The sequence below is a fragment of the Euprymna scolopes genome, chromosome 36, assembly GCF_053919585.1.
Source record: "Euprymna scolopes isolate OS-2025 chromosome 36, ASM5391958v1, whole genome shotgun sequence".
Lineage (NCBI taxonomy): Eukaryota > Metazoa > Mollusca > Cephalopoda > Sepiida > Sepiolidae > Euprymna > Euprymna scolopes.
The window spans coordinates 5,320,820-5,344,015 of record NC_136517.1 but is presented as its reverse complement, the minus strand read 5'-3'; the positions used below and the strand labels follow the sequence as shown (position 1 = coordinate 5,344,015).

Sequence of the window (23,196 nt, the reverse complement as noted above, 5' to 3'; positions counted from 1 at the left end):
TGAACATGCCAAAAAAAGTGAGAAAACAGCACAGCTCCCATGACTTTGTTATGACCGGTAAGGTTCAATAGTAATTAAGAAAATATTCCAATATTCCAGTTGTAGTAATGATTAAGTTGTATCCGGCATAAATCCAAGTTTTTGTTGCCAACGTTGTGTGCATGATGAGTATGGGTTATTTCTTGCCTAAATAAATCTGAATTCTTTGTTGCCAATCTGATGTGACATGCATTCAAATTGGGGTGATCTGAATAAGTCTAAATATCTTGTTGCCAGTGTTGTGCGATGTAGGTTTTGAAAATTGGGCGCAACTGCACTATAATAGCGAAATCCGAAATTTTTAATATTGAATTTCAAGTCAAACCAATGGTCTCTACGTAATTGTCATGTCACAGTAATGAATATATCCAAAAATTATGAAAAATGATAGGGTTGAAAAAAATCATTATTGTAGAGAAAATTGTAAGGAATGCAACAATTGTATCAAAAATGCTGACATGTCTGCGCCTCTTGTAGAGTTTAGCTATTAAATTATAAAAAAAATGGCAACGTCCAGTTGATTTTATGTTCAATGTGAAATAATGTCAATTCTCACTGATTGTATGCAAATTAGATTATCTTGGGCTGCATATAAGCAAGCCAAGCTTTAACTGTTTAGCATGAAATTTAAAGCAAATATTCTTTACATTTCCAGGCATATTGTAACCGATAATTTTCTCCACTTAAATAGACCATTTCGCAGTTTACAAATCCCATCTCACTTAAATAATAAGTCAATGCTATAGTAAAGATAAACTCGGTAAAAAAAAAAAAAAAAAAGAAATTATGCTAATTTATTTAGAGGATATGAAAACTTTATTTAAGTACGTTACTTAATATAAATCAGCCATCGCAAGGCGATTTTTTTTTTTTTTTAATGTTAATTTTTTCAATTAAAATAACGTTAATAAGATATCAGTGACCCCCCCCTTCCTTGTACACTGCCATTTCCTTTCCAGACACCTATGCTCTTGATCCCTTGATCCATCATTTCATCAAAATACGAAGACGATGGGCTCCTATGTCTGACACAACATTCTATCAGTCTGTACAATTGTCTATAAACTGATATCATCAAAAATTAGATAAGCTGTTTTAAATTTCCTCTTTTGACAAAATTACCAATCGAAATGCAGACGGGGATTCCTTTACAATAGAGGATAGAACTGAAGCAGTATACTTAATATGTACAATACGTGCGTACTAAACTAAACCACCTTTGTTAACTATATATAATCGCCTGTACTGAATCCTCATCAGCTCACAACTTTCTGTATCCTCAGACTCTTAATTTCTCAAATCTTATATCACCAAGACATCCTTCTAAATAGATACAAGAATTCTTCTGAGCAGCTCAACATCCAGTGATCATATATCTAATCCTCATGAAATTGCTTATATCACTCTGAATATTACCTTAAATTTTCTTTCTATCCCTAAGCTAAGTAGAACACCTCATAATACTCTATTCAACTACTTTTAAAATTAAATACACCCAGTTGCAATATTAGAAGTGCTTCGTCCCTGACCTAGACTACGGACTTGTACAACAAACCATGAAACTATTGTACCTAAAATTCCTCAAAACTGAAAAATACTGCTGGTTGTATACTAAGTACCCCCTATAGATACTTTACCTCCAAGATGACTGCATTGTCTGTTTGCATGACAAATTTTTTTATTTTTTACTTAAATTCTCTTTCTCCTGATCACTAACAAATCAAACTGCTCTATTTCTCAAGTTGCCACTAAACCTAATCCATTTCACGTAACTTAGAGGGGTCCTTGCTCTCCGCCCTTGACCCTAACAGACTCGTAAATCGATACCCATTAACAACCAAAATTTCCTAGGCATGCTCCTGATTAAAACTCCTAACCCATAACCAAGCTTCTAAGTAAATACTTACTAGCCATAGTCCTATACATTGACTTAAAGTAATCTATAATGAACAGCAACCATTAATATCTCTTTATTAAGAGATAGTATTGCAATAATCATTACACAAACTAAACCGGTACTCATTGAAATAAAAACTTCCGGATATTAAGAGAAAGGCGAAGTCATTCTCCTTCGTTGTAGTCTAAAGGCAACTTACTCAAATTGTCCAAAATTCCATGCATTCGTATACAATATTACTTATCCATCCATCTATATTTAACTATATTTACAACATATGCAATAACCTATATCTATCAGGTATAACTGTACTCCATATCAAATGTCCTCTTGTATCTATACTGAGCATATCTTATCTTTCAGTCTTACTAAATATTCGGTTTGGGCACCAAATCAGAATTTCTAATAACAAGTAAATCATACCCTAACACTTTATCCTTATCCTAAACCTACTAAACCATATCTAATCATCCATTCCTAAACTTAAAAAACTATATCTAACCATACATTAACTCGTCTCTCTCAATCCAATACTGTAGCAAATTTAGCTGCTTCCACTGCACAAATTTTTACCTATACCCTCTCCCAGTAACAATGGAAATGGAAGCATAGTAATGCCCTTTTTTAACCAGGTTACCTACTAAAACCAGCCCATATATCTATTTACCAAATTACACATGACTCAAAACTTACTGTTTTATCCGTACTATATTGCACTCGCATCTCATGCCCTGCTATCATCTAAAATATAGTTTGGGCACAACTCGTAGTTCAATTCTTAACACCTACTCACACTCTAATATTATACTAGACCCAAGCTCACATGAATAAAAAAAAAAAATAAAAAAATAAAAAAAATAAAAGGAAAAAATAAAAAATATATATATACAAAAGAGAAAGCCTCAAACCACATTATCTCCTCCTAACAAGCCTCCTTACAATCATAGTTGCTTACACTGCATGAGCTCTACTCAACCCCTTTATCCAGTAACAATGAAATAACAATGTCCCTAATTCACTTTGAGGAGTGTAACTATTTAGCAGATATAACCTCTACAAACTAACCCAATAACATTAACTAACCACGTGAGGTCGCAGAAATACCTGGATTAGAACCCAGGCGCGGAGCACACCCTCTCAGTGGTGACGGATCCAGTAGATCTTTCCAGATCATCCGTCTAGGAGAAGGAAAACTCTGAAACTAAACCAAAGAGGAGGGAGGCCTCTTCAGTCTTGGATGACAACCTTCCTAGAGCTGGTGACTCAATCAAATTACCGGTTTGCAAACCTAAAATGCTTAAGGAGTAGATAGGTCCTGCCTATCGCCCGGCTTCCATACTCCTTCTTTGTCTATTAGTCAGGCGCAGAGATACTATCACAGTGATTCGACAGAAACACCCAGTGGTAGATCTTGTTTCTTGTCTAGGGCAATGAACGCCGTTTCCCCACTCCCGACACACCCCACCCCTAAAGCTGGGCACTTGAGAATGCTTGAGTACCACATATGCCTGAGCAATTAGATTGGGTTGACCTTCCTCTGATGGGTTGAGGGTACCGGATTGACAGTTACTGGCTGCTGTTTCCGACTGGTAGTACAGGAGCCCTAACTCTTTGGTAGCGCTTAGAGCGGCTGCTCCATCAACAGTTGAATAATATCGGGTTGTTTGCAGTGCCATGGTGCGCATGGACAGGGACCCTGCACTCATCCCCGGTGGGCTTTCCTGAGGCCACAATCCTAGTTGATGGAGGGTCAGCTGATGGTCTACTTGTGATGCATGTGTGATATTCTGCATAACCTCCTGTTCGGCTTCCCCTAACCCAACTGAAACTCGAAAAAAAAACATGATGACAGTACAATCTAAAAATAAGCTTAAACCAGGCTTAGGGTCAAACAAATCCAACTTGCCTCCTCCCTTGAGGCTTGCATTCACAAATATCCGTGGGCTTAGAACTAATTTAGCTGATGTCGAAGCATTTCTCCTAACAAATACCCCGGATATCTTAGCACTAAGTGAGACTAACCTCCACTCCTCCATCCCCTCTAACTACTTTAACATGCCTGGATATCTCCCACTCTGCCATAAGGACTCTGACAGACATATGCACGGACTTGGAGTTTACATTCGTAATACCCTTCCCTTGACTAGAGAAACAAACCTAGAAATGGATGATCAAGCCTTTATGTGCTTTAGACTAATCATGCAACACAACATTAGCTACTTTTACTTTCTCTACCGCTCTCCCTCGACCCAAGACTGCACCATAATAAACAAAGTATCTGACAGCATAGACACAGCACTCTCCTTCGACACTAGCGCCCAAGTACATGTATTTGGCGACTTTAATGTCCATCACAAAAACTGGCTTGGATTCTCTACTTACACAGATGCAGCAGGCAGCGCAACTCATAGCTTCTCTGTATCTCACTCCCTATCGCAAATTGTTACTTTTCCAACCCGCTTCCCTGATCAGGAAGAACAACACGCATCACTATTAGATCTGTTTTTGACCACAGTTCCTGATGATTGTGTAACGAAAGCCGACAGCCCACTTGGGAACGCTGATCATGCGGTGATAATGGTTGAAATCGCCCTAAACTCTAGACCCAAAACTGAAGAGCCAGTGCTCAAAACAACGAGATATTATAAAAAGGCTGACTGGGAAGCTATCAGAGATCTTATCAGAGACGCCCTATGGGGAAATATTTTTTCTCTTCCTGCTGAACAGTGTGCAACCGAGACCACTGAATGGTTCAAAACTGCAATCGAAGCGCATGTTCCCATGCGGAAATTCTATAGCAAGCCCCACTCTCCCCAATGGTTTACTTCGACTTGCGCAACTGCCATTGCTCAAAGGCAGCATGCATTCCGCAGGTTTAACCGACATAAGTCCAGTTCAAACAGACAGAAGTACATAGAAGCTAGAAGTAACGTTAAGAAAGAAATAGCGACAGCTAAGAGGGAATTTACGGAAACCACTAAAAAACGCATCGAAGCACAAAAACTATGAACTCGTGACTTCTGGAAAATCTACAACAGTGTAGTAAATAATGGGCAATCAACAATTCCCCCACTAACTAACAATCACGAGGTTCTTTGCTCAGCAACCGAGAAGGCTAACATGCTTGCCAGTCGATTTGCCTCAAACTCCACACTGGACCCTCTAAACCACCCCCTACCTCAATTTCCTATGCGGACAGACGCCACGCTAGACGATTTGAAAATCACCCCTGCTCAGGTGCATGCTATCATAAAAAACCTTGACACTTCCAAAGCATGTGGACCCGACCTCATCCCAGCTGTGCTATTAAAAAAGTGCTCAGCCGAAGTAGCTCCAGTTCTCTCCAAACTCTACAACAAATGCCTTAATGAATCTTGTTTCCGAGCTGTTGGAAAACTGCTTCTGTAGTACCAGTATTCAAGAATTCTGGCGAAAGAACTGACCCATTAAATTATCACCCTATTAGCCTCCTCCCACTTTTTGCCAAAATATTTGAGACCTTAATTAACCATGCTCTAGTCCAGCACCTTACAGATGCTAAACTTCTGACCGACTATCAATATGGATTTAGACAAGCCCGTTCCACGGCAGACATCCTCACTGTAATCTCTGAACGCATATACCATTCACTGGACAAAGCGGGAGAGGGCAGAGCGGTAGCTCTAGATATATCTAAGGCTTTTGACAGGGTATGGCATGAGGGTCTCCTCAGGAAGATTAGATCTTACGGTATCACTGGTAGAATACTTAACATAATTAAATCCTTCTTAGATAAGAGAAAAATCCAGGTTGTCCTCGACGGTCGTACATCTAAACAATATGATATAAATGCGGGAGTGCCCCAGGGATCTATCCTTGGACCTCTGCTGTTCCTGATATTCATAAATGACCTCCCCGACAAAATTGCCTCTGAGATGGGTATATATGCTGATGACACCACACTCTATAGCAGGCACGACAGGAAAACAAATGAACATATATCTAAAGTAATGGCAGAAACACTAGAGGATGACCTCCAATCAGTAGTGGAATGGGGACAAAAATGGATGGTAACGTTCAATGCCACCAAGACAAAACTGGTTTCATTCAATAATTACAAGAAACCTTCTCTACCACCTATAGCAATGGCCAACGACTCTTTATCTGAGAGTACGTCTCTCAAGCTCCTTGGCCTAACATTCACAGGAAACATGAGTTGGAACAATTACATCGAGGGCATTGCCAGGGCCGCTGCAAGGAAGGTGGGCTCTTTCTACCGTGCTAGAAAACTTCTAACACCCGAAAGTATCCTGTACCTCTATAAGGCCACTGTTCGCCCATGTATGGAGTATTGCTGTCATATTTGGGCCGGTGCATCGGCTACTAGTCTCTCGCTCCTTGACAGGGTTCAAAAGAGAGTCGCAAATCTGATAGGCCCTAAACTGGCATCTAAACTTCAGCCTCTGTCCCATCGTCGAAACGTTGCATCCCTCTGCCTGTTCTACAAGTATTATAATGGTGAATGCTCTGAAGAACTGCAAGCACTTGTGCCCCCACGACGTGAAGACCCTCGACAGACCGGACAAGCTGCAAAATCCCACCCCCACACTGTAGAGATCCCTAGATGTAAAAGATCTTTCTACTCCAGTAGTTTCTTCCCCAGAACAGCTAGACTTTGGAATTCCATTCCAGGTCACTGCTTCCCCAACTGTACTGACATGCATAAGTTCAAGTGCAACGTGAACCAACATCTCGCTGCCCTAATCCCTACATAGTACCCCAGTAGATGTTTCCCCTGATAGTAGCCCTCTACACCAAAGTGGCAATGTGCCTTGTTTGGGGTGAAAATGTAATAAAAAAAAAAAAAAAAAAAAAAGCCACTTGAAGAACAGAAGAGTTTGTTTTTTGAAGAAGACAAGCTGTGTACAGGTACTATGTTGAGGCGTGATGCATTATTTTGAGCTGAGAGAACACAGTGAAGTTTTAACAGAGTGCATATGAGCGCGTATGAAAATAGCAGCAGCAGCCGAAGGATAGATTATATTAGCAGCAGGAGCAGCGTTTGAACGCGTATGCAAATTAGGAAATGTGCATGAGTTTGTGCAAGAGAAAAAGGGGCAAAAAAGGGGCACCATATAGAAAGAAACAAAGTCGACACTAAAGGAGATGGACGTGTAAAATGAAAGAGAAAAAAGTCTACACCAAAGGAGACAAGAATGGGCCGGAAAGAGAAAAAAGTCTACACCAAAGGAGACAAGAATAGGCCGGAAAGAGAAAAAAGTCTACACCAAAGGAAACAAGAATGGGCCAGATAGAGAAAAAAGTCTACACCAAAGGAGACAAGAATGGGCCGGAAAGAGAAAAAAGTCTACACCAAAGGAGAAAAGAATGGGCCGGAAAGAGAAAAAAGTCTACACCAAAGGAAACAAGAATGGGCCAAGAAGAGAAAAAAGTCTACACTAAAGGAGACAAGAATGGGCCGGCTGTGAGAGAAATGCATGCCAGGTTAGATGGCAGCAAAAAACTTTTTAAGTTGTGTCGAGACGGGAGAGTAACAGTAATAAATTCTTTCGTCAAGAAAGAAAAAAATGTTGACTCGGATTTATGTATGCTTATGTGTTTGTCCATTTTCGACGGTACGCATGTAGCGTTACAAAGTTAAGAGGTGGTTCGCATTACGACATCAGTGAGAAGAGTGCTGGCAATTTATTTAGAACACGTATCATTATTGTATTGAAATTCTTTTTTACCATTTTTAATTTCCTTTTAAAACATTCAACGTTATTGATACGGTTAATCTAATTTGGCAATCTGTTGGGAAAATATGCTTAACTAGCAGGCTGCCCAGCATTGCCCAGTCGTAAAATATGCATAAATATTATATCTTAATTAATACAGATTTCCTATTTATTATAAACTGAAATACCCTGGGTATTAAATTTAACATTAAATTCCTTAAAAGAAAAAAAAAAAAAAATGAAAAGTAACTGAGTTATGTGTATGCAAGTATTGTTTTTTCTAAACAATTCACTTCTTGTAATTAAAAATAAAAATACTCGAGCTGAGATCGAAACCAAAACTTAAAGACAATGAGTCAAGTACGATAACCATTAGACCAGCTTGCTAAAATCTTTAAAAAGTGTTTTCAAACCTACCCATTATTAACATAAAGAAGCTGTCATGTTTCATGACCGCACATGTGCAGTCATAAAACAGTTGACAAACAGATAAAAATCCAATGATTCCTAAGTACCAATTTTTCAGTTTTTACCCCTTAACAGCCCTTTTTCCAGATGGAAACCGATTAAAAACTTTTCCACTTGTCTGAATACACTATATACCAAATTTCAAACCTGAAGATCAAAAAATCGTTTAAATAGGTTGAAGTGTCTTTATGCACACACACACACACATATACATTTTCAGTTTTATAGATAGATAGATCAGCAAAAACAATCAATCGATCAATAGAGCTTTGGAAATTTGCTCTAATTTTTCAGATTGATGAGAAACATTATTAAAAAAAAATAGTAATAGATAATTTTTTAAAAAGTTCCAATTAAACCATTTTTTATTCTATTTGGTAAAATAGTTGATCATAATTTTTCTAATCTTTCCCTTTAAGAATAATCTTTTATTTTTATGTTAATTTTCTTTATTTGGTTTTTAATTACAGAAAAGTCAAATACAAGAGTATTACCTTGGCTATAATAAAGGTTCTAATTTAGAGAGATCTGAGGGTAAGTATATTTATAAAGAAATGAGTAATCTCCCTTTTTTTTCCACAGATAATGTGTGAAATTTTGAACAAAAATTGAAGGCAGCAAATTTGGAAAGTTCTTGATTGTAGCAGATTCGGTTTGAGTGTCATAACGAATATTTTGAAAAATTTCAATGGATAAAAATAAAATTGTTGAAAAAAAGTGTCTTACACCACAAATATAATAATCTCCATCAATTTAACTGATAAAATGCTGGGAAAATATTAATTATTACAACATTTTTGTGGAAGGAGAATTAAGAAAAAGTTTATTAAAAAAAGTAATAATGTAAAAAATAACCAAATGATGACCATGGGATCATTTTTTTTTGTTACAGAAGTCAACTTCTGAAAGCCATCTAACATTTGTCAGAATGTAAAATGAATGCTAAACATATGATGATAAAGACTACTTTCAGTTGCAGTTAACTTCAGACTCTTAGATTAGATCATCATAAATTATTAATAATAGTAATAAGCATTTATGACAACAGACATTTTTGTAACTAATCCTAAGTTCAAGTGACTGCCATTAAGGATTAGATTAGATCATAACGGATATTTTGAAAAATTTTAATTTGATAAAAATAAAACTGTTGAAAAAGTGTCTTATATCAGAAATATAATAATCTCAATTAATTATTTTAATTAACTGATAAAATGTTAGGAAAAAATTAATTATAAAATTGGTGTGGAAAGAAAATTAAGAAAAAAAAAATCAATTAAAAAAAAAAAAAAGTGCAGGTTGACTTCAGGCTCTTCTGGGCTACTTCTGCAGATTGGACCAGACTGAGTAACTGGTTTTTATTGGTGAATGGTGAGAAAATGTTCGGTTTTTTGCTTCTCCAACAAACATAGCTGTTAAAAATTAAAAAAATACCATATCAAAGAAACGGAATAGACCCGGATTTATTTAAAAAAAAAAAAAAATTTTTAAATAGACTTGGCGCTATTTGCGTTTTGAATTTCTAAAGACTATGTTCGTCGGGGAAGCAAAAAAAAAACAACCATTTTTCACTATTCACCAATAACATACAATGTGAATGCACCTGAAAATGGTCGGAGGTTACATCAGCTGAAATATTGTGAAAAAAAACAACCAAGATGAGAACAATAGTCGAAACAATCCAAATAATACAAAGATTATTATCAATCCTCATCTCAAAAATATAAAAATATCATAAAATATTTACCGCAAATAATTTTTAATGATCTGAAAAGCTGCAACTTGCAGACCATGACTTTTATCTTATAACATGTGTTGCCGGTTTATATATATATGTGTGTGTGTGTGTGTGTGTGTGTGTAACATCTGGCTTCTGATACATTCATTTCAGAAAGGTTAAGGGTAGATGTTTCAGATAAAAACAACTGAATAAAAGAAAAACACTAAAAATCATTTTTTTTCTTTTTTTTTTTCGTAATTACATTGTGTTTAAAACTGGCCGTATTATGATGACGATTGACACAGATTACAGATGGGGCATGGCAGGACGAGTTGAATTTTGTACTTAAAGTTGATTTCGCTCACACTTGGGAAAAGCTATAAATCTTTCATCTTATACCACCCCTACCATGGACACTGAACGCAAACCTACAAAGGACGATCCAAGTAGTAGAAATGAAATGCCTCAGAAGACACCTTGGCATCTCATACAAGGACCTTGTCACGAACAATGAAATCCGCAGAAAGATCACTCAACAAATGAATCGATATGAAGACGACCTATTGACCATGATGAAAAAAGGGAAACTCAGGATAGTATGGGTATGCAAAATACTCAGAAGGATTTGCAAAGACCATCATGTAAGGAACAGTCTAGGGGAAAAGAAGATGAGGCAGACAGAAAGAGTTGGCCGACAATTTATTTCATTGGACAGGGAAAAGCTTTGATGTTATTCAGGTACTCACCCATAATCACACCAAGTGGAGCCAGCTGGTCCAACATTCATTCACCATGCAGCACCCTACAACCCTAGTGTAGTAACAATAATTCCCTAGGAATGAAATAGTAGGGTAGGCTAGACTCTCAATCTTTTGTTTAAAAATTTATCGAAGAGAAAAATCTGCATGTTCTGTTATTTTGAACTTTTCTGTTTCCATGGCAACAACTGCATCATGACACCATAAGAAATTTTTTCTGAAATTTCAATTTAAAAAAACAAAATTATTTATTATAAATAATTTTTTAAATTATTTTCCTGACTTGTTTTTACGATGAGGATTGTATAATTTGTATTCTTTAGACTACTATTCTCATCTTGAGTGTTATTTTTATAATGTTTCGACAGCTGTAACCTCCGGCCTTCTTCAGGTGAATCTTGTTAGAAAACTTTCTATCAAACTGTTCTACAAGTATTTTAATGGTGAATGCTCTGACGAACTACAAGCACTTCTACCCCCTCGATGTGAACACTGCCAACAAACCCGACAAACAGCTAAATCCCACCCGTACACAGTAGAGATGCCTAGATGTAAGAGAGCTTTTTACTCCAATAGTTTCTTCCCCAGAACTTCTAGACTTTGGAACTCGCTTCCGAGATTCTGCTTTCCCAACTGTACTGACATGCAGAAGTTCAAGTGTAATGTGAACAAACATCTTGCTACTCATCTCCCTTCATAATGTCCCTGCAACTTATGTCCCTGATAGTAGCCCCCTACTTCAAAGTGGCACTGTGCCTTGTTTGGGGTGAAAATTGAATAAAAAACCCTCTGAGATCTGCATGGAATTTAGAATGGAATCTGGCATTTTTATAATGTACAAATGAAAAAATATTGAAGTTCAAATGAAACAAATGGCACCTACGTAATTGTCAGCACCGTCAATAATTTTCCCCACTCCTTATCTGTGCCTAAATCAAAATGTAGATTCCATGAACAAAGCTTCTTTCTTAGAACTGCACGCCTGTGGAACGCTGTTCCGCTTGCCTGTTTCCCTCTCAACTTCAACCTGGATGTCTTCAAGTCCAACACAAACAAATTCCTGATGAACCGCCCCCCTAAGTAATGACACCTTACCAATTCTCCAATACTATTGCTACACTATTCTTTTGATTACTGTACGCACAATAACCCTTATCCCCGAGTGGCCATTGGGCCTTGATAAGTGGTGAACTCAATGTAAAAAAGAAAAAAAAAATTATTAATGAAAAAAGAAATTTGTGAAAGGGAGCGAAATCACTATATTACGTTTACTAAAAAGAGATAAATTGACAGGGGAGATAATCACGTTCTGTTATGTCACGTGACAAACGTAATTCAAAATGTTGGACAAATTTTATTCCCCATATAAACTTCATCGAAAACAGTTTTTCATTAATAATTATTTTTCTACATTATCGTTTTCCATACTTTTGTAATATGTTACTATTTGTGTCATGACAATTACGTAGGTACCATTTGAAATTCAATATTTTTTTCGTTTTTATAATATAGAAACACTTGGAATCCTTTATTTAATCCATGTTGTTAACATGCTCTTTTCCCATCAGTCTTTGTAATTGTATTCTTAGTATTGCCCATACTGAGCATTGAACCTTCAACCTCCAGATGTCACTTAGAACTTAGTTTTATCTTGTACTTGTTAAAAGCTACAGATCTTTGCATAAGACCGCTCTATTTTAGACATGTGTGCAAAAGGAATGCATATGCATCCAATGCAATGTCTGAAACCTTGGGAAATGACCTCCAATCTGCCATGGAATGCAGATGTAAATGGATGTTAATATTTAATGCTACTAAGACAAAGCTCCTTTCCTTCAACAATTACAAAAAACATTTCCAACCACCGATTATCATGATTAATAGCACTCTAGCTGAGAGTTCATTATTCATCCTCCTCGGCCTAACATTTACAGGTAACATGAATTGGAACAAATGCAGAAAAGACATTGCCAAGACTGCTGCAAAGAAGGTGGGTTCCCTTTATCATGCTGATTAATTCACACTTGCCAGGAATGTAATACATCCTAGATCAATATATAACAGTCCATAACTATCTTGATAGTAGCTCAATTCGTCTACAATAATTCGTTTACAACTACTAATTAACTGTACCAATTATGTTTTATCTTTACAGCATCACCACCAGTGTCTTCTTCTTCATCTGTAAGTACTTGTTTTGAAACTATTGTATTCCCATGCATAAATTTTATTTGCTTGTTGTACGAGGCTGTAAATATTAGTACAAGTAGTTTTTTGTGTGTGAGTGAGAGGGTAATGGACACAAATGTAGACTATGGAATTGCATAAGCCAAATTCAAATCCAGTCATATCAATTGTATTCACTTGTATAAATGTGCATCTGTGCACGTTCACTGTTGTACTGATCTGAGGTCATTGCTTGATTCCGACACAGTCACAGTGTCAGTTGTGTTGACGCAGTGTTGCAACAGATGGATTCCCTCTCCAAACAAAATTACAACTTCAGTTTAAAACCAGTAGAAAAGTTATTTGTTTTGAAGGATCTTAAAAATGACTTTTTTTCTACTGAACTTGCAAATCAAGACAAACATGTCTTCCAACTGAACGCAATCCAATAGCTTAGAGTCAAAGGACTCGTCTTTCTGTGAGAAGTACACACAACCAACTGACTGTGAAACACCCAAAATACCAACTGCCTCTCTGCTGGAATATATATCAATATCACTGGAACCATATCAAAAAGGCCTTTTAAAATAATCAGTTGTCAATCTACAGACATAAAAACTTACTGATCAGCAGTCCCATATCTGGACTGCACACTCCAAGTGGATCATAACCATAGAAGGAAAAATTGTATCTGTAGAACTATTACTTTTTTAAAGGCGACAAATCGAATTCTGGATGGTCAATCCCAAACCAGACATATTTCCCATTTCTTGGATAATTTTCTTTTCTTAGTTAAATAATTGCATATGTTTACATTTATACTGTAGTGCCATTAAAAACAATGGCATGAACCCTTCCTCCCCATCTATAGGTAAAATAGCAACTTGTGTTTAATGAAGCGTTTACAGTTCTAATTCTTTTGCAGTTGTTTTTTTTAAATTCAATTATTCAATTCTATTTTCAAAATCAATAAAATATAAATAATTTTGGGGAATTTTTTAGATGAGAATCGATAATTTGAACTATTTTGACTATTAATCTCATCTTGATTGTTATCTTCACAATCTTTCGACTGATGTAATCTCCGACCTTCTTCAGGTGCATCTTTTAAAACTAGCATACTTTCTTTTGAACTGAAACCTTTATTTAATCCTATGGTGTAGATTGTTCTCATTCTGTGGGCTATGACTGGGTATAAGTGTTAATCATTATGTTATTCTTTGTTATTAATTCCTGTAATAAGGATTGATATGGCTTAATTGTAAATAGCATTGATTAGCACTTAATCGTAATAATTTTAAAGTATTTCAACATTTCTCATTTGTTTTTGCGATCATCTTATTTCCAAAGTAAAAAAAAAGTTTGATGCTATAGTCTAATACAAACAGATACAAAATGATTCAAAACTCGTAATATTATCGAGTAAAATCAAAATAAGATAAAACGCATTTGTCCGTATTATTTAGATTATTTGGACTACTCTTCTCATCTTGAATGTTATTTTCACTTTTCAGTCAATGTAACCTCCAAACTTCTTTAGGCATCTCTTATCAGACTCTGAAATTTTTCTCTCAAACTTGGGAATCTGTAAAAAGTTCTGAACAGAATCTTTTATTTAATCTTCTGAGAGATTGAGGGTTCAATCTTCAGTTCGGGCGACACTAAAAATACAATTGAAAATTACTTAGAACTTTATGGCTGACAGAACAAGAACATGCTACCCCCATAGATTAAATAAAGGGTTCTGTTTGAAATTTCATGCAAATTCTTGAATTTAACAGAAATATTTCTAAGTTCAACAAGATACACCTGAAGAAAGTTGGAAGTTACATCGATTGAAACGTTGTGCGAATATAAAACTCAAGATGAGAACAGCAGTCCAAATAATATGAATTATAAATCCTCATCTCAAAAATTCAGAAACATAAAATTCATTTGCCATTGAAATCAACTGAAATTCTAAGAGTGTATACCTGCATTGTTTAATGTTAGACTGGCCACATGTGGTCCAACTGAATTATAGAATTTTTACTTGATGCAAACGCTTCTGATTGGTTAACCAACCACAAATCATTTTGTATTTTTCTACTGCCTTATGATTGGTCAGCTAATCAAAGTCTCTGATCCACTCTCATGTAGGAGGAGCATCTAGTTGCCATAATATAGTTGCTTGATAGATTAAGGGACACAGTATACACCTTTGATTTAACATTTAATATCGTTATTTGATGTGTAATAAGGCACTTATTGATTCACCTCAAATATTTGAACCGTTATCTGTTCCTTCAGAAGAAGGTCAATTTCAAAGCAAATTTCAACTTGGCAATAACTTTTTCAAGTTGAACTCATAGCACTTGTACTCCTTCAATGTACATACTCTCAATTAACCTGACAAGTAGCAAAATCTCATCCCTTCACTGTAGGGATCTCCCAATGCCTAAAAACCTACTCTTATAGCTTTTTCCCCTCAAATTGCTAAACTTTGAAATTCCCTCCGTCTCCTGCTTCCATGACTGTACTAACCTGCATAAGTTTAAATGTAATGTGAACTGACATCTTGCTGCTCAACTCCCTATGCAGTTTCCCTGTAGATATGGTTCCAAATACTAGCCCTTATGTTCCAAGAGGCAATAAGCCTTGTTTGGGGTGAAAAAGAGTAAAAATAAAATCACAAAAAACTGATTGTAACTCTGCGTCTAGTCGGGTGTACTGAAAAAAAAAACTACTTTTCTAAACATGGCCACCTGCTTCAAATTTCAAAACATACTTGTTTTGAATATTCAGCAGACATGACAATCATAACCTTTTTAAGTTGTAACTCGAAATTTAGTCGGATCCACCAGAACTAATAAACACACTTTTCTGAAACCAGTAGTTTAAGATATGATTTAAAAGCCATGCAGTGGTGTGAGGCTCATTTGGGGGCCATGAGAATGAGGAGTTGTCCCTTCATTATCTTTGCTTCCATGTTTACTTTGGTTTGGAGTGGAAATACCTGTTAGGACATCTGGTGTTACCAGATTAGGTTGTCTGAAGATAATGGCTTCCTGACCAAACATTGATTTTATTGTTTTTTTTTTCCTTTTGCAAAACTCAGTCATGTCTCACAAAGTCAAAAACAAAAGCAACAATTTTCTTTCTACAAAACAATCAAATCAAACACCATGATTAAATATTTGATTTTATGTTGGGCCTTTCGGCTTGTGTGATTTGTGATATTTTATGCTTCAAGTTTTTTAAATCTTAAATGAACCAGTTAGGAAGGGTGCCAGGGAAAAATATTTATAAAGTGTGTAATATAGTCCTAGTGATGAGTAGGGGCGGTAAGAGGACTGTAGAGTTAGAGGGGAAAATAGGAATTACCTCATCAAAAGATGTTGCGATTGTGATGATGTTGCTCCTAGGACGTAATGCAGGATTTTATTATAACGACCAAATGTGTCTAAAATGTTGTTCTAAAGTTACATAAGATAGTAGCTAATAGTTTAGACATAATAAATTTGTATGTGGCATCTGTTGTTGCAAACCTACAGTATTTTGGTCCAGAGGGGAATTTTTGCAATCATTTTATAATATAGTAGATTTATGTAAGTCTCATGTTTTTGTATTGCAGCAATTTTGAATTGTGAACCTTTTTTTTTATGAAACAAATCTGAACGTTGTCTTATTCTTCAGAGTCGTGTGAGAAAAGTTGAGGGTCTGAATCTTCCGTTTTATCAAGTGAATCTGACTGATGGGACGATATGTGACTTGACTGGGGGTCCTCGGCAAGCTGCTGTTCTTTATGTCTGTCTACCGGATGGCAGAGGAGAGATTTTCTCAATGAAAGAAATTTCAACTTGTGAATATGAAATAATTGTTCTCACTTCTCTTCTCTGCGGACACCCAGATTTTGTGTAAGTTTATTATTATTTTGCTTTGTTATTACATTTTTTTGTTATTATTATTACTATTATTCTTGTTATTATTACTGTCACATTATAGCTGAAACTTGTGCCAGACTTGAGCTAAGTTGATCCTAGATAACCATTATTAGACACTGCTGTTGATAAAAATCAGTTAAAATATGATATATATGAAAAATTTAATATTAGGTTGAAGAAAAATTTGTGTGACTTGAGTATTCTCAACCAACTTATTGTAAACTCAAAGTCAAACCTAATCATTTACTTATGAAGTCCGTATAACATTAATTGTTCATTACATCTTCTTCCTGGCATTTTATTGTACATGTGTGTTGTTGTGTTTCCCCCAAGGACCGAAACCAAACTCATATGAATTTAAACCATCTCATGCTAACCCAATTACTTCTGTAATTCAATACGTCTTAAATAAGAAAAATAATTTAATCAATCAGATTTGTTGTAAAGAAGGACAGAGATTCATTATATATATATCCGTGATTTTCCATAAATTTAATGCATCTCCAAATATGTTACAATATTTTTGAGTATAATGGGGTATGATCTCGCACAGTCGGGAGATTCTATTTATAAACGATGTTGCTAGGCACTGACGAATCAAATTAATTCACGTTCTGCTACCAACCAATCAGAAACCAGAATTGCTCCATAAATATTAAACTTTTCTGTAGCAATTTTGCATATGTTTTCTTCGTGTCAACACAGGAAGAATCCTTTGCTCTGTGGATTCCAATTCAAGAACTGTCTACTGTGAACCAGTCACCTGCCAGGACTTGTGTAGAACAACGAACCATCGGAAACTGTTCTGAAACTAAACATGGCATACATTTCTAGACATGCTCTGTCGATCCATCTTCCATGCAAGATTCCGTGATTGCAACCATCACTTACTGAATCATCTGTCTGATGTCATTTCCGCTTAAGTTCTGTCGTGTCATGTTCTCATTAAAAACCATACTAAAGAAATGCCAGGCCAACCCTGTAATCTTGTCGTAACTTATCCTGCTTAGGATATATCCCATTGAGACATTAAATCCAAATCCACTCAAATATATTTTAACTAGTACACAAGTGGATCACTGTTAAGTCCAGAACCGATAATGCGATCAGCATGAGGTAAAATGCAAGATTCTTTCAAAGTTCCACCAAACGATCTTCTTTCTCAGAATTCCTATAATCAAAAATTTATAGGAATAAATTTGCTTATGTAATGCAAGTTATCTGAAAAGGAACTGTGAGAAATGATAATTCTGAATGTATGATATGTAATAATGGTTACAAGTGTTAGAAGAGGAATTAGGGACCAGTGCTGTAACATTACAATCTCTTGTTTTTGCAACAGTTCTTATTTTTCTATTTATTTTATATCACTTTTCCTGTGTTCAGGGATCAAATGTTTTCCGATATTTGGCAAGCTTATTTTCCAGTTCTTACAGTTGACCAGGTCAACTTTTTTTTTTTACACAGTGATCACCACTTATCAAGGCCCGGAAGCCACTCAGGGATAAGGGTTATTGCAAGTACATTACGTTAGTGTGGAGATTTGATGAAGTGTTTAATTAGGGGGGGGGGCGGTTCATTAGGAATTTGTTAACATTGGACTTGAAGACATCCAAGTTGTAGTCCGGAGGGAAGCAGGCAGACGGAACAGAGTTCCACAGGCATGCAGTTCTAAGAAAGAAGCTTTGTTCATGGAATCCGCGTTTTGATTTGTCACCAAATTCTACTCTGTACAGTCTTGTTTAATCGCTTGTTTCCAAGTTTTGCTTGGATAATCTTTCTGTGATTAAAGACATCCATGCATCTACAACAGTTACAGTTTATCCATGCGAATGACTGCTTCCCATAACCATACCAGGGGAACTGATTTGTCCTTAGAATAATCTCTATACTTGGCAAATGTAATGCTTTTAGCAAATCCTCTAACCTAGTGTTCAATTTGGTCATTGCAGATACATCTAATCATGGATCTGCCATTTCATTGCAGTCGAACAAGAGAGGCATAACATGATGCACCTGATGCAACTTACCCTCAATGTAGAGAGCGACACCTTGTGATGCTATCAAAAAATTACAAAATTTAATTAAAATTTTGTATTAGGTTAATGTCCACCGTCTGCACTCGGCATATCTCGTTGGTAGCAGAAAAAGTCTACTGTCTCCAGGGTATTGTCATCTCATAACATATCTTTGTCTCCAGGGTATTGTCATCTCATAACATATCTTTGTCTCCAGGGTATTGTCATCTCATAACATATCTTTGTCTCCAGGGTATTGTCATCTCATAACATATCTTTGTCTCCAGGGTATTGTCATCTCATAACATATCTTTGTCTCCAGGGTATTGTCATCTCATAACATATCTTTGTCTCCAGGGTATTGTCATCTCATAACATATCTTTGTCTCCAGGGTATTGTCATCTCATAACATATCTTTGTCTCCAGGGTATTGTCATCTCATAACATATCTTTGTCTCCAGGGTATTGTCATCTCATAACATATCTTTGTCTCCAGGGTATTGTCATCTCATAACATATCTTTGTCTCCAGGGTATTGTCATCTCATAACATATCTTTGTCTCCAGGGTATTGTCATCTCATAACATATCTTTGTCTCCAGGGTATTGTCATCTCATAACATATCTTTGTCTCCAGGGTATTGTCATCTCATAACATATCTTTGTCTCCAGGGTATTGTCATCTCATAACATATCTTTGTGGGGTCGACCGTCAATAGGATGTGCCCGTGTATCTCTACCCTGGAAATTTAGTACTAACTCACCCTTTAAGTTACTGCACTTTTTTTGTGGCTGCACAAACAGTGAAAACAGTCATGTCATATGCAGCAAAAAAAATAAAGTATAATTTTGAACTGTGATAAAAAAATAAGTACCCATGATGAGATTAAAAAGGTCACTTCTGCATTTTTGGTCCCCCAACAAAGGAGGGATTAAACCTGGTAATTCACTCCCATTCGTTTGTTTGCACTTTTTTCACCTCTGGTTGCCCCCCCCCCCCGGCATTATAGGGATAAAATTACTCTCAAATCATTTGTATGTCCATTTATTCATACTTTTATCAATAACCACGCCTTGAATTTTTGGGAAATTTTGCACAAGCATTAGTCACGGTGAAAGTAAATTTTCACCAGAACGGATTTTCCGAGATGACTTTGCCCCCCCCCCCCACACACACACACCCATACACGCAGGTGGCATTATAGAGATAAAATTGCTCTCAAATTGTTCACGCATGAAAAGGGACCTCGCATGCTTGGCTTGTTTTTATATATTCACAATTGATTTGTAAATATTATTTGTATGAATTTTATGGAGACTTTCTACTTATGATAATTACTTGCATATGTAGATTAATTTATTACTTATATTTATTAAGCTATTTATTAAGTTAAGCAATGATGAACCTGGCCAGTACCAAATGAGTAACCATTTAGGAGCACTAGGTGCTGTATGTGCTCTCTGCTTATCTTGGCATTGTTTCCAGTTCTCCTAAACATATATACTTGCAACTGGAAATAAAACAGTGCTGACTTTGTAGAGATGTGGTTAGAGATTGTGCGACTTTGCATCCATAGTCTGATAAGAATGAACGGGGACGTTTTTTTTTTTTATCATATTTATAAAAATTTATTTATAAAATTTTATTTATACCTCTTCATCTCTTATTTATTTAATAGAAAACAAGTTAATTTGAAAGAAAACCGTCTTTACAATCAACAATCTTCAGGTTACAATCATCAATAATTCGTATAAGTTTTACGTCTGCATTGGATGGGAAAAATGGGTAGACACAATTTTTTTTTATCTACTATATAAAATTATCTTTTCAAATTTTCCATGCAACTAGCGATAGATTTGACAAATCAGCAATTTTTTTTATCTTTACAGCATAATTCACTTTAGTTTTTTCATGAAAATAATTAATCTGGCAAAGAAGCTTATTACAATGAAGATAATTTTAAATATTTTCAAGTCTCAATTCAAAAGAGATAATTCATATTTTAACTTCAAGTGATCATCATCATTATGACGGGCTCCTTGCCCGGACCAATGTGACTCTTCCTCTCTAGAGTTTCCTGTCTTCCATCAGCTGTCTCAGATCTTCAGATTCACAGTTGGCGTCGTATGCTATTTGCTGGATGTACGTGGATCTAGGTCGTCCTTTGCTTGCGCGTCCGTGTCGTGGAGTTCATAGCAATACATCACTCACCAATTCATGCTTGCTCCTCAGACAATGACCAGTAAATCGCAGGCATCTTTCTCTGATGGTATTAGATATGGCAGGTAAGTTGCCATAAAGTTGCTGCTTCGTGGGATGATTTTGCCAAGATATATTTAATATTGTTCGTAGCATATGGGTGTAAAAACATGAATTATCTGCCTTAAAGTTTGAGCTTTCTTCTTTTCATCTCTTTGTGTGTTACATAATTTTTTTTTTAACAAAATTTAAACTAAATTAATGAATCCCGCTATGCTTGGTAAGTACTGCTACTGTGTGTGTGTGTGTGTATATATATGTATGTATGTATGTATACTCCTATGCATTTTGGATTTTTTGTGCATTGATATTCAGATTAAAAACCCTTTTTTTCTATTTATTTAAAAATAAAATACAACTTTGTTATATATGGGTTATGGAATTGCATTCATCTGCAAAAGATCTAACTAATTTGCATATTCTTTTAAACATTCATTTTAATTAATTCCCTATTAGTTTTTTCGGTTTTCTTATGGGATGATCATCTTTAGTTAACTATTATGTGTAATTATATTCATGCAGATATTCGACATGATTTATATTTGCGTAAAAAGGTTATAGTAAACACAAACCTCTTTCTATGTATATTTATGTGTGCATATATATATTGTTTAAAAAATTTGCCTACCAAACTCCTCTGTCAGTTTTTGATCCACAAACATGAACCTTAATATATAGGCTATTCAAACATGTCTTTATAGCACAGGCACGAATGTCTAAGGAAAAAGTAAATCGTAAGCTAAATGTTTTGGTTTCGATTCTCGGTGGTGGCACACAAGTCATTTTTTTTTTTTTTTTTTACATTTTAAATCATTACAATATATTCGGCCCAATATAATATAATAATAAATACAAAATCTGCATTAATGAAAACATACTATTTAAGTGTATTTTATGACTGGGCAATGCCGGGCGGCTGCTAGTATATATGTGCATATATATTAGGTTGGTGCAAAAATAATGTCGTTTTTTGACGTTCAACTTCAAATAAAAAACCACATTATTTTTGCACCAACATAATATATATTTAATAGATATTCTTCTATAAGAATTTTGTAAGCAAAAAAATGTTGGTAAAAGGAAATGGAGATATTCAAAGTTTGCAGAAACATAAGAACCAAAACCAATGAATCATTGTGTTTATGGACACTTATTCCATTGAATTCAACCCATACATGTGGAATCAGTCTTTTGCCGCCATTTTATATATATATATATATATATATATATATATATATATATATATAATGATGTCTTTTTATTCTAGACCAAAGGATCCTCATGTTGGCCAGATCGATTGCCATTCATTAGAAGGTGCTCCTGATCGTCCTAAGAATGTTGATGAACTTTCAGATGAAAATCGATTCAGCCTTCCATTTGAAGAAGAAAACAATGTAAGTAGATTTATGAAGAATTTTTATGTTAAAATTCTTTCTAATTTAATTTTTTTAAAATACTTTTCTACATTCTTTGCTTGTCGATCGCATATCATCTTCGGCTCTTAATTTTTTTTTGTAAATGCTAAACATCTTTATTTTATTGAATTTTGGTCAATTCTTTAAAGTAATTTCAATTAAGTACAATATTTACGAATTATAAAAAAATTTTCCGTTTAAATTATTCTTTACATTTCCAACTAGTACATTTTCTTTGCAATAATTCTTGTAAAATTTTTGTGGTTGTTTAGAATTTCTCTTATATTAAAAACAAAAATAGCGAAAAATCTTTATGATGTGTGTACTCAAAACACAAAAAGATAATGTTCCAAAAATCATGTTAATTGATCAAGTAGATTTATTTTCATAAACAAAATCAATTTTAAACGATTTTAAGTGATTAATAGGAAATCGTAGGCATTGTGATGCTGATCTTGCAAGTTTTAATTATTGTGGAGTTATCTGCCCTTGTTTTTGCAAGATTGTGACATGAAGCAGTCCCTTTTTGCTTACTCATAAAATTGGATTTTGTCATCGAAGTCCGTGAAATCCCCCAGGAGGAAGCTTCACATGCCTCCATGCAATAACTTAGTCCAAAATATGTTATTCTATATTGCACTCTAGAGAACCTACTGTTTCTTTTATAAAATTATTTTGAACCAACAGACCACGTCATGCAAAAAGAAAAAGAAATATGTAAATTTTCAAGTCTTATAAAATTCTTTGCAGTTAATGAAAAAAAAATTAAGAAATTTACGTGTGGAGTTTGAACCTACAGACCACGTCATGCCAAA

General features: G+C 35.3%; 1 protein-coding gene across 1 annotated transcript in view; it reads left to right on the top strand.

The window, feature by feature from the left end:
• Positions 1-23,196, top strand: part of LOC145260305 (endoplasmic reticulum lectin 1-like) — a 70,240-nt gene that overhangs the window by 26,223 nt on the left and 20,821 nt on the right. Inside the window, exons 5-8 of the mRNA XM_080118193.1 lie at positions 8,592-8,655; positions 12,755-12,783; positions 16,441-16,661; positions 22,234-22,360. Of these exons, the coding sequence (XP_079974319.1) occupies positions 8,592-8,655; positions 12,755-12,783; positions 16,441-16,661; positions 22,234-22,360 (441 nt within the window). The remainder of the gene's footprint in view (positions 1-8,591; positions 8,656-12,754; positions 12,784-16,440; positions 16,662-22,233; positions 22,361-23,196) is intronic.